Below are 12,644 nucleotides of genomic sequence, written 5' to 3'. Positions count from 1 at the left end.
AGCAGCAAGTGCAGGTGGGCACTAAGTATTTTGAGGAAAATAGAAGGAAGATGCACATTATAGGATGTAACTGAGGTGGGGATGGACTTTAGGGTGGTCAGAAAATGTTTCTGAGAGAATAAATTTGAGGCAGGGAAAATAATAGCTCGAACTAGTTAGAGATCTTGGTGACAGTAGAGATAGAAAGAAATACTTGAGAAATTATTATACTTGAGAAATACAATAGAAGTAAAAATGCAGGACTTATTGATGGATTGGATGTGAGCAACAAGTTAAGGAAGGAATCAAGGATGATGCCATCAGAGGCCAGATGGTCTTAATGCTGTGGGATTGGGTAAGATTGCCTAGAGAGAAAAGAGAAAAGAAAGTCCTGCTGAAAAGCACTGCCTCATTTAGAGGTTGAGGGGAGAAAGAGGCATTAACTAAGGTGAGTGAGGAATGGCCAGTTAGATATAAAGAAAAACAGGAGAGGGTTGACAGAGGAGAAGAGGAAGGTGTTTCTGGGAGGATGGAGCTGTTACTTTTGTTGATTGCTTCTACGATTTCCAGTAATTTGGGACCACAGAAATGTCTGTTGGCTTCAGTTGTATAGAGGTTTGTCAGTGACCTTGATGAAAGCTCTTGTAGTGATAGGGTAGAGAAAGAAGTCAGATTTAGTAGTGTGAATGGGAGCTGAGAAAGTGGAGACACATCTGTGGACAAATATTCTGAGAAATTTTGCTGTGAAAGGGGAGTGTAGAAATGATGAAGCAGTTGCAGGGGATTGGAGAATTAAGAGAGGGTTCTTTTAAGTTGGGAAATTCTAGAGTATCTTTGTATGCTAATAGGAATGGTACATCAGTGATACGTTGATGATACAGGAGAAGGAGGAGATGACTGAAGAAGTTATCTTTAGAAGAGAAACGAGAGTGGGATTCAGAGCACATACAGGGGATTGGCCTTGGATGAGAGCTGAGCTATTTGTTCCTTATGATAGGAGACACAACAGTATACATGCAGATAGGTTAACAGGGTATTTGGAAAATGAGGGGTTACTGTCTGATTACTTTTATTTTATAATTGAGGAATGAGGTGAGATTATCAACAGAGAGTAGGGTGGAGAGAAGGGTGTGTGATACTTGAGCAGAGAAGAGGAGATGTGAAATGATGGTCTCAGAGATGGAAAGTCAACCTACTAAGAAAAATCAGATCGATAGGTAGGACATAGTGCCTGTTTGAGATCTTTGGCCATGAATTTGAAGAGCAAATAGCATAGTTTTGTGATTGTTTTTTTTTTCCCCTTCTGGCAACATTGAGCTGCTGGAATAGACAAAGTGAGTCATTGGAATCAATGAGGGTTGGGATTTTGCCAGCCTCGTACAAGGAAGGATTAGAGCAGCAAGATACTCGAGAGTATTTTGCAAAATAATCATGATGGATCGCTGATCAATGGTAAGACATGAGTGGAGACACGAGGGGGTCATGGACAGTGAAAAAGTAGCCAGTGATAGAGATACCAGTGAGGCTAAAGGATTTTTGCAGTGGGAATTCTAGAGTAAGGAAGGTGGGAGTGAGAGAGGGAGATAGTTGAAGGTGATATTTTGAAAGTGCTGCAGCTTATTGGCCATGATAAGGTCATGGTTGTGACTGTGGTGGTGGGTAGGTGAAGTGAAATGAAGATTATTGGAGTTGAGAAAGTGAAGGAACTAAGAGGTCAGTATTGAAGCTACTCAGAGGAAGACTGAGTCAGGAACTAAAAGTCCTCAGTGAGTGAGGTCAGATTAATAGATGCCAGCAGTAAGGAAGAATAGGAAAGGCTCACAGTGAGCTGGCTGGGCAGCATGACCTTCAATGGGACTGGAGTATTTTGAGGAGGAAGGAGAAGACAGGTTGGAAGCTGCAGTGAGGAGGAAGGAGCACATCCTTCCTGCTTCGGAGGTCAGGGAGTACAAGAGGAAAAAAGGCCTCTTGAGAAGCCTGCAGGAGAAACTAGGTTTCTGTGAAGATTTGCAGGTGAGGAGAATGTTCAGAGAAGAGATTGAAGTTCCAGGTTAGTGCAGTAGTTCCAGAGGGCATACTGAAAGGATTTCGGAGGGAGAAGAGGTAGTGGATTGGGTCCAATTAGATGTACACATCAGTGATTATGGATAACCTAGGAGTCTTGGATGTTTGGCTATGACCGAGGTGAACAAGGATGGGAGATATGATATGGCAGGATTAGCCCCCTGACAGCCTGTTAAGAAAGGTGGGCGGTTTACCTTAGTTTGTTGAGATGACCTTGGGCAGATGGCGAGGGATCGTGAGATATGCAGTGACCTCTCTTACTTGCGTAGTTAGCCAGGAAAGGCTAAAGCTAAGATCTGAAATGTAGCTGTGGAGTTGTACTTTGCTAATCAGTGTTTTTAATAACATCTGTTTAATAGCACACAAATTCTAGGTCCTAAATTCCAGTACATGTGTTCATGTTGTATCTTCTTGAAATATGTAGTAGGCATCCTGACTATATTCTATCAAGTATGTGTTGAGCACCTACTATGTGTCAGGTTCTCTTTTAGAAATTACAAACATAAGGTGCTACCTCTGTTTTTCAGTTGCTCACATTCCAGTGCAAGAGTTCTTAACATTAAACTCCCTGAAAAATACATGAATTTTTACATGTATATGGGCCTTTTCATCTTTTTTTAAGGACTGGGGGGAGAAGGAAAGGTCCATAGCCCTTTATCAGATTCTCGGGGGCAGGGGTCCCTTTATTTAAGAACCCCTGGTCTACTAGTAGAGAAAGACCCATAAACTAATAACTGTAATGAGGTGTAATTACTGTCATCACAGAGCAAAATAAAGGAGGAAGAAATTTACCATGAAGAATAGGTTCACTAATTTAGTATACATTTATTTATTGAGGAACTTTGTAGCCTCCATTCTAGGTAATTTACACATTATTTGAAATCTTCCAACATCCTTTCTATGTATATATTAATACTCATGATTTATAGACTAGGATACATAAGTGAGGAAATGTTAATTAACTTGCCCAGAACCACATAGGAGTAGATTCAAATACGGGTCTGTCTGATTCCAAAATCTACTACGTTTCATTAAACCACACTGGGGAGCCACAGAAGGACTCTTTGTAAACAGGAGTATGTAAGATTATGTTTGTACCTTTACGCTTAGCAATGATGGAAATAGGTCTTTAAAATGACTTTTATGTTTAACTATGTTTTTATTTCTATTGAAAGAACCTTTTGGATTGTTGTTATTGGACCGAAAAAATGACATCTATTATCAAATTAACTACCCTTTCTGGGGTCCAGGAAGAGTCTGCTCTTTGCTATCTTCTCCAAGTCGATGAGTTTAGATTTTTATTGGACTGTGGCTGGGATGAGCACTTTTCTATGGATATTATAGATTCCCTGAGGAAGTAAGTTGCTGTTAATATTTCCACACTTTTAGTAAATCAACTTCTCTTTTTTACACTGTTATACCATTTTGATGTTACACAGTATTTGCTTTTTTGCTCTAATTTAGTTGATAGTAAAATATTTAGTTTTACTTATGCTGAAGAGCCAAATACTGACTGTTTTTATTTGTGTAGTTTTGATTGACTCAAGCTGTGTTTATTGAAATTCAGCAAAATATTAAGTTAATTGTTACTTGCTCGATGGAACTCAGTAGAAATTTTTGCACCCTAATTTTAGAAAAAGAGTAAGATTAAGTTTATAAGAATTTGAAGAGAGGAAAAACCTTCCTTGTAAAAGTTCTTCAGTCAGATCACATTAGCTTATTTTCTATTATCTTTTGATGCAATTCCTGTTATCTTTTGATTCAATTTGAGAACTGATACTTAGAATAAAGACCGTGAGATACAAAAGGATACTAATCCGTCAAAGAAAAATTTAGTTACGTTAGCAGTATTGTACTAATTATGGAAGGAACCAGGACTTAAACATTTAAAACACTTAGAACTTGTAGCAAAAATTTTTTTTCTTATTTTTTTGTTGATGAGAACATATTATTCATTGACTAATTGAAGTTTTACTATCATGAATATACTGTCAGTCACCATGCTAAAACGCTGAGACAAAAATCCATAATAAATATGTGGCCTCTTAAATATCCTTTCCTTAACAATTTCTTAAATTCTAAGCTGAGTTCTTGAACTTAAATTAATAGTATACAAGATAGCCACTTGAAATCAGCTTATGTGTGGTGTCTACTGTTTCCCTTTCTTTTTCCTTTTTTTAAAAAAATGTGTCTAGACACTATATATTTATGTGCAACTTATACCATAGTTTTGATCTCTATGTAGGACAGGGATAGTAATAATTGAAATTCATAGGTAACATAATTTTAGCTCTTAGTTTTTTTCTTTTACCCCAGCATAGTCTTCGATTCAGAGTACTGAGAGGAATCAGAACTGGCAAATTAATTTTGAGTATCCTGCCTTTACCCTTGGGAACAAGACTGAGAAATAGTCATTTTGATTGTGTTCTAGGCATGTTCACCAGATTGATGCAGTACTGTTGTCTCACCCCGATCCTCTCCATCTTGGCGCCCTTCCGTATGCTGTCGGAAAGTTGGGTCTGAACTGCGCTATCTATGCAACCATTCCTGTTTATAAAATGGGGCAGATGTTCATGTATGATCTGTATCAGGTAATTAAAGCAATTAAAAAAAAATTTTTAACACTCCTGCAGTGAACATTTTTAACCTTTTATTTGTGTTGTTCTTTTAGTCCCGACACAATACAGAAGATTTTACACTCTTTACACTAGATGATGTGGATGCAGCCTTTGATAAAATACAGCAGTTAAAATTCTCTCAGATTGTGAATTTGAAAGGTAAAACCTGTTTCCAGTAGCAAATAATTGGACTAATGGGGTTTAAACTACTGAAAAGTACAAGGGGAATTTGTCATAAAAATTATAGGCACTATTGTCTGAAGAATAAAAAATTAGCATTTTTTCATAGGGAATTATGAAATTCCCCAAAGTCATTTGAATTTTAAAATATTCCAGACTATATTCTAACAAAATGTAACAGCTCAAGCCTTTTCACATTTAATTTGGGAAACACTTATTTAGTGTTTACTGTATATAGTGCACAAAGGTAAATGTGGCCAGATTCTCTCCCTAAGAGCTCATAGTTAGGTTGAGGACAGTAGATCAGATGTAGGTTGAGTAGCTCAGATGACTAAATGTAGTGACTGAAGTCAATGAAGTGCTATGGCAGCACAGAGTAGAACATGCCTGAATTCTAGAATTGAACATTGAAAGAAAATTGTCATTTAATTAGGTCAGGAAGTCATATATTAAGTATACATTTTTCATCTATAGAGAGAATTATATTAAAACATTCTCATAAATTTGAACCCATAAATATGAAAAAATGGCACAAAATGGACTCTGAAGATTAGCCAGGAAGTAACAATGGTCTTAACAGTTTTGCTTGTACTTGTTTTCTGTACGATAATTCTTTACCATATGAGATAAGAATTGTCAGTTTAGAGGTTAGCGAAGATGGAAACATTTGATAATTATGTGCACAATAGAAATATTAAAATTTATTAGTTCATGCTAAGTTATTAAATAGTAATGGCAGTCTCTAGCCTTCTATTTATCAGCACAAATATATCTGCAAGAATATATAATAAAATGACAAGAGTGCCTGCATAAAGGTATGGGGTAGCTGGGGGACAGGCGGGTGAGACTTGCATTTCACTGTATGCCTTTTTACTTTTGAATTTTGTATCATTGCATATGTTACCTATTTAAAAATAGCTAAAAATAAGTAACCTTTCTTTAGGGTTGTAAAAAGAAATCTGAGTACTGTCGTTATCTTGTTGACGTAGGTAAAGGACATGGCTTGTCTATCACACCTCTACCAGCTGGTCATATGATAGGTGGAACAATATGGAAGATAGTCAAAGATGGAGAAGAAGAAATTGTTTATGCAGTTGACTTCAACCACAAGAGGGAGATGTAGGTATATCAAGACAAAAGCTAATGGAAATGCAATTCGTATTATTTCATTCTTTGGAGGGAAAATTAGAAACAAAGTTATTTTTTTAACTAGAAATCTAGAGCAATTTAAAAACATCAAACAGTGAATGTTTTCAGAGTTATTTGCATTGTAAGGGAAAAAGTTTGATATGAGATAAAAGACATTGTTTTGAAATTTACATGCAAATATCCACTTATAAAACAGATTTCTCTCTGGAGATGTTGCAAAGGAGATTAATTTTTGTACAACAAATTATATTTTATATGTTCTTGACCTATTTAGAGGAACTTTGCAGGTGGGGTTTTTTTTTTTCTGTTTTTGATAAAGTCATTAATACCATCTAATATAACTATATTTAAAGTCAAACTCCCTTTAAAAGGGGACACAGTAGTTTAATTTTAAAACTTCATTTTGTACTTACAGCATTTCTATAAAATTGTTTTGGCTTCTTTTGTAATTTCTGTACATCAAGTACATAGCTATTCTATATTAGATTACAGTATCCTCAAGATCTTTTGTATCTTTTTAAGAAATATTTAAGACTAATAAGTTGAATTTTAGGCTCTTGTAATCACAGGTTAATGAGGAAAGATGGGTATTTGAGTAAATGGTATTCAAATATTTTGGGAAAAAACTTGGTTTGTGTTTTTTTTTTTTACCACATAATGAAATAAATTTCAGTTGGATTAGAATTAAATAGAAAATGAAACAGTATTGGTGAGTCTGATCTCTTGATTTGGAAAAGACTTTGTAAGCAGAGAGGCAGTGGACCAAGTTGCAAAGGAAGACTGCTAGATTTGATTACATACAGGTTTAAAATGTCTGAAACAAACTAAATTAAAGACCTATAAACGAGGGAAAATATTTACATCAAGTTGAGCAAAGACTTATTTATAAGACCAGGTATTAATCAATCAAAAAGATACCAGTTGCAAAATGGACAAAAGTTATAAAGTCAAAAAAGAGAAAATTTAAATGATAATGATTTTTTAAATTAAATACTGTTAAAATTGTTTTTAAATGGTAGTATTCTTCTGGGAAATATTTAGTGAGTTGGTCATTCTTTCTGGTTGAACCTTTCTGGAAAAAGGAGAGCTTTCTGAAAAAGGTTAAACCTTTCTGGAAAGCCATTTAGCAATATCATATATTCTAGTAAATACATTTCTAGGAATGTGTCCTAAAGAAACAACTAGAAATTGTTGCAATTGAAGCTTTTTGCAAAAGTTTTCTTTGACAGATTATTTATAATGGCAAAAAAAAAAAAGTAACCTAAATATCAATAAAGGGAAATGACCAAATAAATATTGTACAAACACAACAGAAAGCTTTTATAATTGTTAAAAATCAGATTTAGAAAATGATTTTAATGTCATGGGAGAAAAGTAGGATAGAGAACTGAGTATATAATCATATACATGGGATATCACCTTTGTAAAACACATATACCTATATACGCATAGAAAAATTTATGTACTTAGAAGATATACCCCAAAATATTATATCAATTATCTTTTTTTTTTTTTTTTTTTTTTTTGCGGTACGGGGGCCTCACACTGTTGTGGCCTCTCCCGTTGCGGAGCACAGGCTCCGGACGCACAGGCTCAGCGGCCATGGCTCACGGGCCTAGCTGCTTCGCGGCATGTGGGATCTTCCTGGACCAGGGCATGAACCCGTGTCCCCTGCATCGGCAGGGGGACTCTCAACCACTGTGCCACCAGGGAAGCCCTCGATTATCTTTTGAGTGATGGTACTCTGGAAGAGCTTAATTTTCCTTTTTTGAATTTATCAGATTTTCTTATCAAGGAACATGTATACTTTTATAGTTAGAAAAGGAAAAAACCTTATAAAATAAGTTATTTTTTAGGTAAGAAAAGCTATTGTTTATTTGAAATGATATAAAGTATTCCTCTTCTTCAACTTCGTTATAGCCACTTAAATGGATGTTCCCTGGAAATGCTAAGCAGACCCTCTCTACTTATCACAGATTCATTTAATGCTACGTATGTGCAGCCGAGGAGAAAACAAAGAGACGAGCAACTTCTGAGTATGTATTGCATACTGTCCTTTGTACAGAGCTGTGGAAGTACATGGTAGTATGAATTACTGTTTATTCTGTTCTGTTTGACATTTTTCTTGTCATATGAGATTGGCTAACTCTAGCATTTTTGAAAAAATATTATGTGACCATATCAATATTTTTACAAAAAGATGCTTTAATTGGTTTGAATTTAACTTCTGTGGGATAGGTATAAAGATTGGTTTCTTCCTGCCATTCAGCACATAGCTAGCTCTCACTGGTATATGTCTAGGGAACATCAAAATATATAAAGATCTCGTATAAATCTACTAGAAAAACATTTACACTCGAAAAGAAAAATGAACAAAGGAGGTAAATGAGGGTGCAAATAGTCTGCTGATTTTGGTGTTTGGGTGTTTTATGCTCTAGTCTAGTAGTCTTGATTCTAAAGAGATGTATCTCGGCCATCCCTGGTTGCTTCTGCTTTGGTTTGAGCCCTATTACCTTACATTCTTTTTTTGTAAGCTGCATGGGAATTCAACAGGGAAAATTGGATTCCACTTTCAACATGTTTGATACCACTGCCTTCATTTTTCTACTTAAAAAGTATGACTTATATACTGTGTTACTCTAACTTTTAAGAAGTTTTCAATTCTTGGTATTTTTTTGTTGTTTGTTTGTTTTTGCTAGAGTTTGATTTGACTAAATATTTCCAAGCAGACTTTCATCTAGAAAGTCTTTTATTGGAAGAGGGAATATTATTTATCTTTTATTCTACAGGCATACATACATACAAAATATGTATGTATTAATCTAAACTATAAATGTGTGTGTATAAATTTGGGAATTATGTTTTATAATGAAGTTCATTGAGGTAGGCAGGTAAGACCAGAGTGAGCTGGAAACCCAAGGCTGATTGCATTTGCCCTATTCACCCAATTTTCCCGGTATACTATACAAATGTCATTTTCTATGTATACTGTGGGGGAAAGGGTTGGAAACCACCGATTTATAATTTTTCAATGGAAAAAAAAATTGAGAGTTAATGGCATTCTTATAAATTATAGTCTTCATAGTAAAAACATGGAGATAAAGTTATCTTTAATTTTATAGCAAAGTATTGTTACGTTCTATAAGGATTTTACATTCTTGTTTTCTAGCAAATGTCCTGGAAACACTTCGAGGTGATGGAAATGTGTTAATAGCAGTGGACACTGCTGGCAGGGTTTTGGAACTTGCTCAACTCCTTGATCAAATTTGGAGAACTAAAGATGCAGGATTGGGTGTTTACTCATTGGCACTCCTAAATAATGTCAGTTATAATGTGGTGGAGTTTTCTAAGTCCCAGGTTTGTTTTCATGTTATCATTTGTAATAAAGATGTTTTCTGCAGAGGTTGGGCTTATGGAAAACAATGTGTTAATTGCCCTTTGGATTTTCTTTTTCTCTTGGGGTTGATGATAATAATGTTGGTAATGATGATGATGATGATAAAAACTAAAAATCAACCACTTACTGTTCTGTACATTTTGTGTATTATTTTCATTTAATCCTTATATATCCTATGAAGTAGGTTCTGTTTTTGTCCCCATTTTACAGACGGGGCAACTTGGTTCTCTAATGCTTAGTATCACAATCTGTAAAATGACGGCAAAAGTAGAACCTACTTCATAGGATATAATTGTTAGAATCTGTTTTTCTCTTCCTTTTGGATAAGCTCTTTCTCTTGAAGTAGCAATGTCTGGGGTAAGATATTCATTTAGAACTTATATACCGCCTTCTGAATAAGATTTAAGGTGACTTATAACTGAAACGTAATGCAAAATGAGATTTCTAGGGATGAATTTCTGGGAAGATCTGATGGGGAATAGAAACAGACAATAAGCTGCTTATTAACATGGTACAAATATAAGCAGCCATTGGTGGAAAAAAGACTTTAAACAAGATGGAATTTGAACTCCTTGACTATTGTAGGATACATTGAGGTTTTAATACAGTATTTTCTAATTATTGTCACCTTTTCCCCCCATATTAGGTAGAATGGATGAGTGATAAATTGATGAGATGTTTTGAAGACAAAAGAAATAATCCATTTCAGTTTCGTCATCTCTCTCTATGTCATGGTCTTTCTGACTTGGCTCGAGTACCTAGCCCTAAAGTGGTACTTGCCAGCCAACCCGACCTAGAATGTGGATTTTCAAGGGATCTCTTTATTCAGTGGTGCCAGGACCCTAAAAACTCGATCATTCTAACTTACAGAACTACTCCTGGGACTTTAGCACGTTTCCTAATTGATAATCCTTCTGAAAAAATTACAGAAATAGAGGTAAGTGCTTGTATCTGAACTTTATCTTTTTTCTTTTTTGGCCGCACTGTGTGGCGTGTGAAATCTTAGTTCCCTGACCAGGGATTGAACCCATGCCCCTTGCAGTGGAAGCACGGAGTCTTAACCACTGGACTGCCATGGAAGTCCATGAACCTTATCTTAAAATTGTTTGGGGGGTACATTATACAAGATGTTTATAACAGTGACCCAAAATAAAACTTGGAGTTGTTTCAGGATTTTTATCTGACTAACAGTAGAGAAGCTTTAATAGCACATATTTCAGAGCTCCTTAATTGGAAACTCTCAGTATTGAACCCTTCCATGGTACCCTCTGGAACCATACCCAGAGAGTATGCATATATGCTGTATTCTTATTTGCTCTTTGAAAAATTCCTTTCACATCCTTCCTGTAATTGAAATCTGGCTATTTCCTAATGATTTCTTTTTCCTGTAGCCTTCTCTTTCATGCTTCGTGTACTTTGGGCGGGGTAGGTATCCTTGTTCTGTGTTGCAGCTTTCAAGCCATTTCTCTTCCCTCTGTAGTTCATGCTGTCAGACTTGAAAATACACTGACCCCTCCTTGTTTCAGACACTGATCTCTTGGTCATTCTCTGTTGTTCATCGGTGACTTTAGACCCTGGTTCACAGTCTTCCAGTCCACTCATACTCAGGACTCTATTCTTGATGACTTTAGCATCCATATGTATGATTTATCCAGTTTTTGGCCCTCTCAGTTCCTTGACACCTTATTCCTTAATGATCTTTTCCTCCACTCCACCTCAGCCATCCCTTCCCATGATCACGCTGTCCACTCCCATGGTCATACCTTTAACCTTGTTATGATCTCCAGATCTCTCAAGCATCCCACTCTGGTCTCATAGCTAACTTTCTCTAGTACTCTCATGCCAACAATTCTTTGGTCCCATTGGGACTTTCAATTCATGAACCTCACCACTTCTGCTAATCATCATTGTTCCATCTTCTGGCTGTGTTGGGTCTTCATTGCTGCGCACAGGCTTTCTCTAGTTGCGGTGAGCAGGGGCTGCTCTTCGTTGCGGTGAGTGGGCTTCTCATTGCGGTGGCTTCTTTCTTGCGGGGCACAGGCTCTAGGCGCGCGGAATTCAGCAGTTGTGGCGCATGGGCTCAGTAGTTGTGGCTCGCGGGCTCTAGAGCACAGGCTTGGTAGTTGTGGCGCATGGGCATAGTTGCTCTGCGGCATGTGGGATCCTCCCAGACCAGGGCTCGAACCCGTGTCCCCTGCATTGGCAGGCGGACTCCCAGGCACTGTGCCACCAGGGAAGCCCCATATGTCTAGGGTTCTTTGCCCTCTCACCTTGTTAGGGGTATTTCTTCTGTAGTTATTCTTTTTCTCTCCATTATCTATTACCTTTTCCCTCTACTTGGTGACATCCAAAATAATTTTTACTATTCCTTCTCTACTCCCAAACTTGTTCTTCTCTGAGTCTTCCTCATGTCATGGACTAGCAATGCTTTCCACATATTTATTCAAGCCCCAAATACAGAAATTTTAAAAATGTTCATTGAAGTGTAATATATACTGAAAAGTTTGCATATTGTAAGTGTACAGTGTGATGAATTTTCCCAAATTGAACACACCTGTCTAGCTTATACCCAGATCAAGAAACAGACTATTACCAGTACCCCAGATACCCCCTTTCTGATCCTCCCTATCCTTCCAAGGGTAACCACTATCCAGGCTTCTAATGCACAGATTATTAAAATTTATTTTCAGTTCCTTACTTTTCTCTCACTACCCATATCTAATCCAGGAGCAAGTCCTATTGACTCAACCTCCAGATATATCCTAAATCCGCCTACTTTTCTCCATCTCCACTCCCAATCATCCTAGCCCATGCTAAGTGGTGTTGCCTGGACTGTGCAGTGGTTTTCTAATTGGTTTCACTGTTTTTACTTTTATACTCCCATAATCCTTTCTTCTCATAGCGGCCAAAGACATATCTTTCCCTTTCACTCTGTCTCTGTCTCTCATTTTATTGTGGTAAAGCCACATAACATTAAATTTACCATCTGAACCATTTTTAAGGGTCCAGCACAGCAGTGTTAACTATATGAACATTGGTGTACAATAGATCTCTAGAACTTTTCATCTTGCAAAAAGTTCTGTACCCATTGAACAACTCCCAAAGGCATCTTTTAAAAATTCATCATTTCATGTCATTCCCTTGCTTAAACCCTCGTGGCTTCCTTCTACTCTTTGAATAAAATTCACACTCCTTACCTGGGCTTTCAAGATCCCACTGATCTGATCTCCACCCACTTTTCTGACCATATCTCATTC

At 36.7% G+C, this 12,644-nt stretch overlaps 1 protein-coding gene across 2 annotated transcripts in view; it reads left to right on the top strand.

The window, feature by feature from the left end:
- The window catches only part of CPSF2 (cleavage and polyadenylation specific factor 2), a 32,054-nt gene that overhangs the window by 4,954 nt on the left and 14,456 nt on the right, over positions 1-12,644 (top strand). For both annotated transcript variants that reach the window (XM_082681593.1, XM_082681594.1), the window contains exons 3-9: positions 3,219-3,400; positions 4,475-4,634; positions 4,715-4,820; positions 5,831-5,960; positions 7,911-8,026; positions 9,160-9,347; positions 10,034-10,324. In XM_082681593.1, the coding sequence (XP_082537719.1) occupies positions 3,252-3,400; positions 4,475-4,634; positions 4,715-4,820; positions 5,831-5,960; positions 7,911-8,026; positions 9,160-9,347; positions 10,034-10,324 (1,140 nt within the window). In that variant the 5' untranslated portion in view covers positions 3,219-3,251. The remainder of the gene's footprint in view (positions 1-3,218; positions 3,401-4,474; positions 4,635-4,714; positions 4,821-5,830; positions 5,961-7,910; positions 8,027-9,159; positions 9,348-10,033; positions 10,325-12,644) is intronic.

Source organism: Grampus griseus, assembly GCF_964374135.1.
Source record: "Grampus griseus genome assembly, chromosome: 2".
Lineage (NCBI taxonomy): Eukaryota > Metazoa > Chordata > Mammalia > Artiodactyla > Delphinidae > Grampus > Grampus griseus.
The sequence above is the reverse complement of the archived record's forward strand: the minus strand, read 5'-3'. Positions and strand labels throughout refer to the sequence as shown.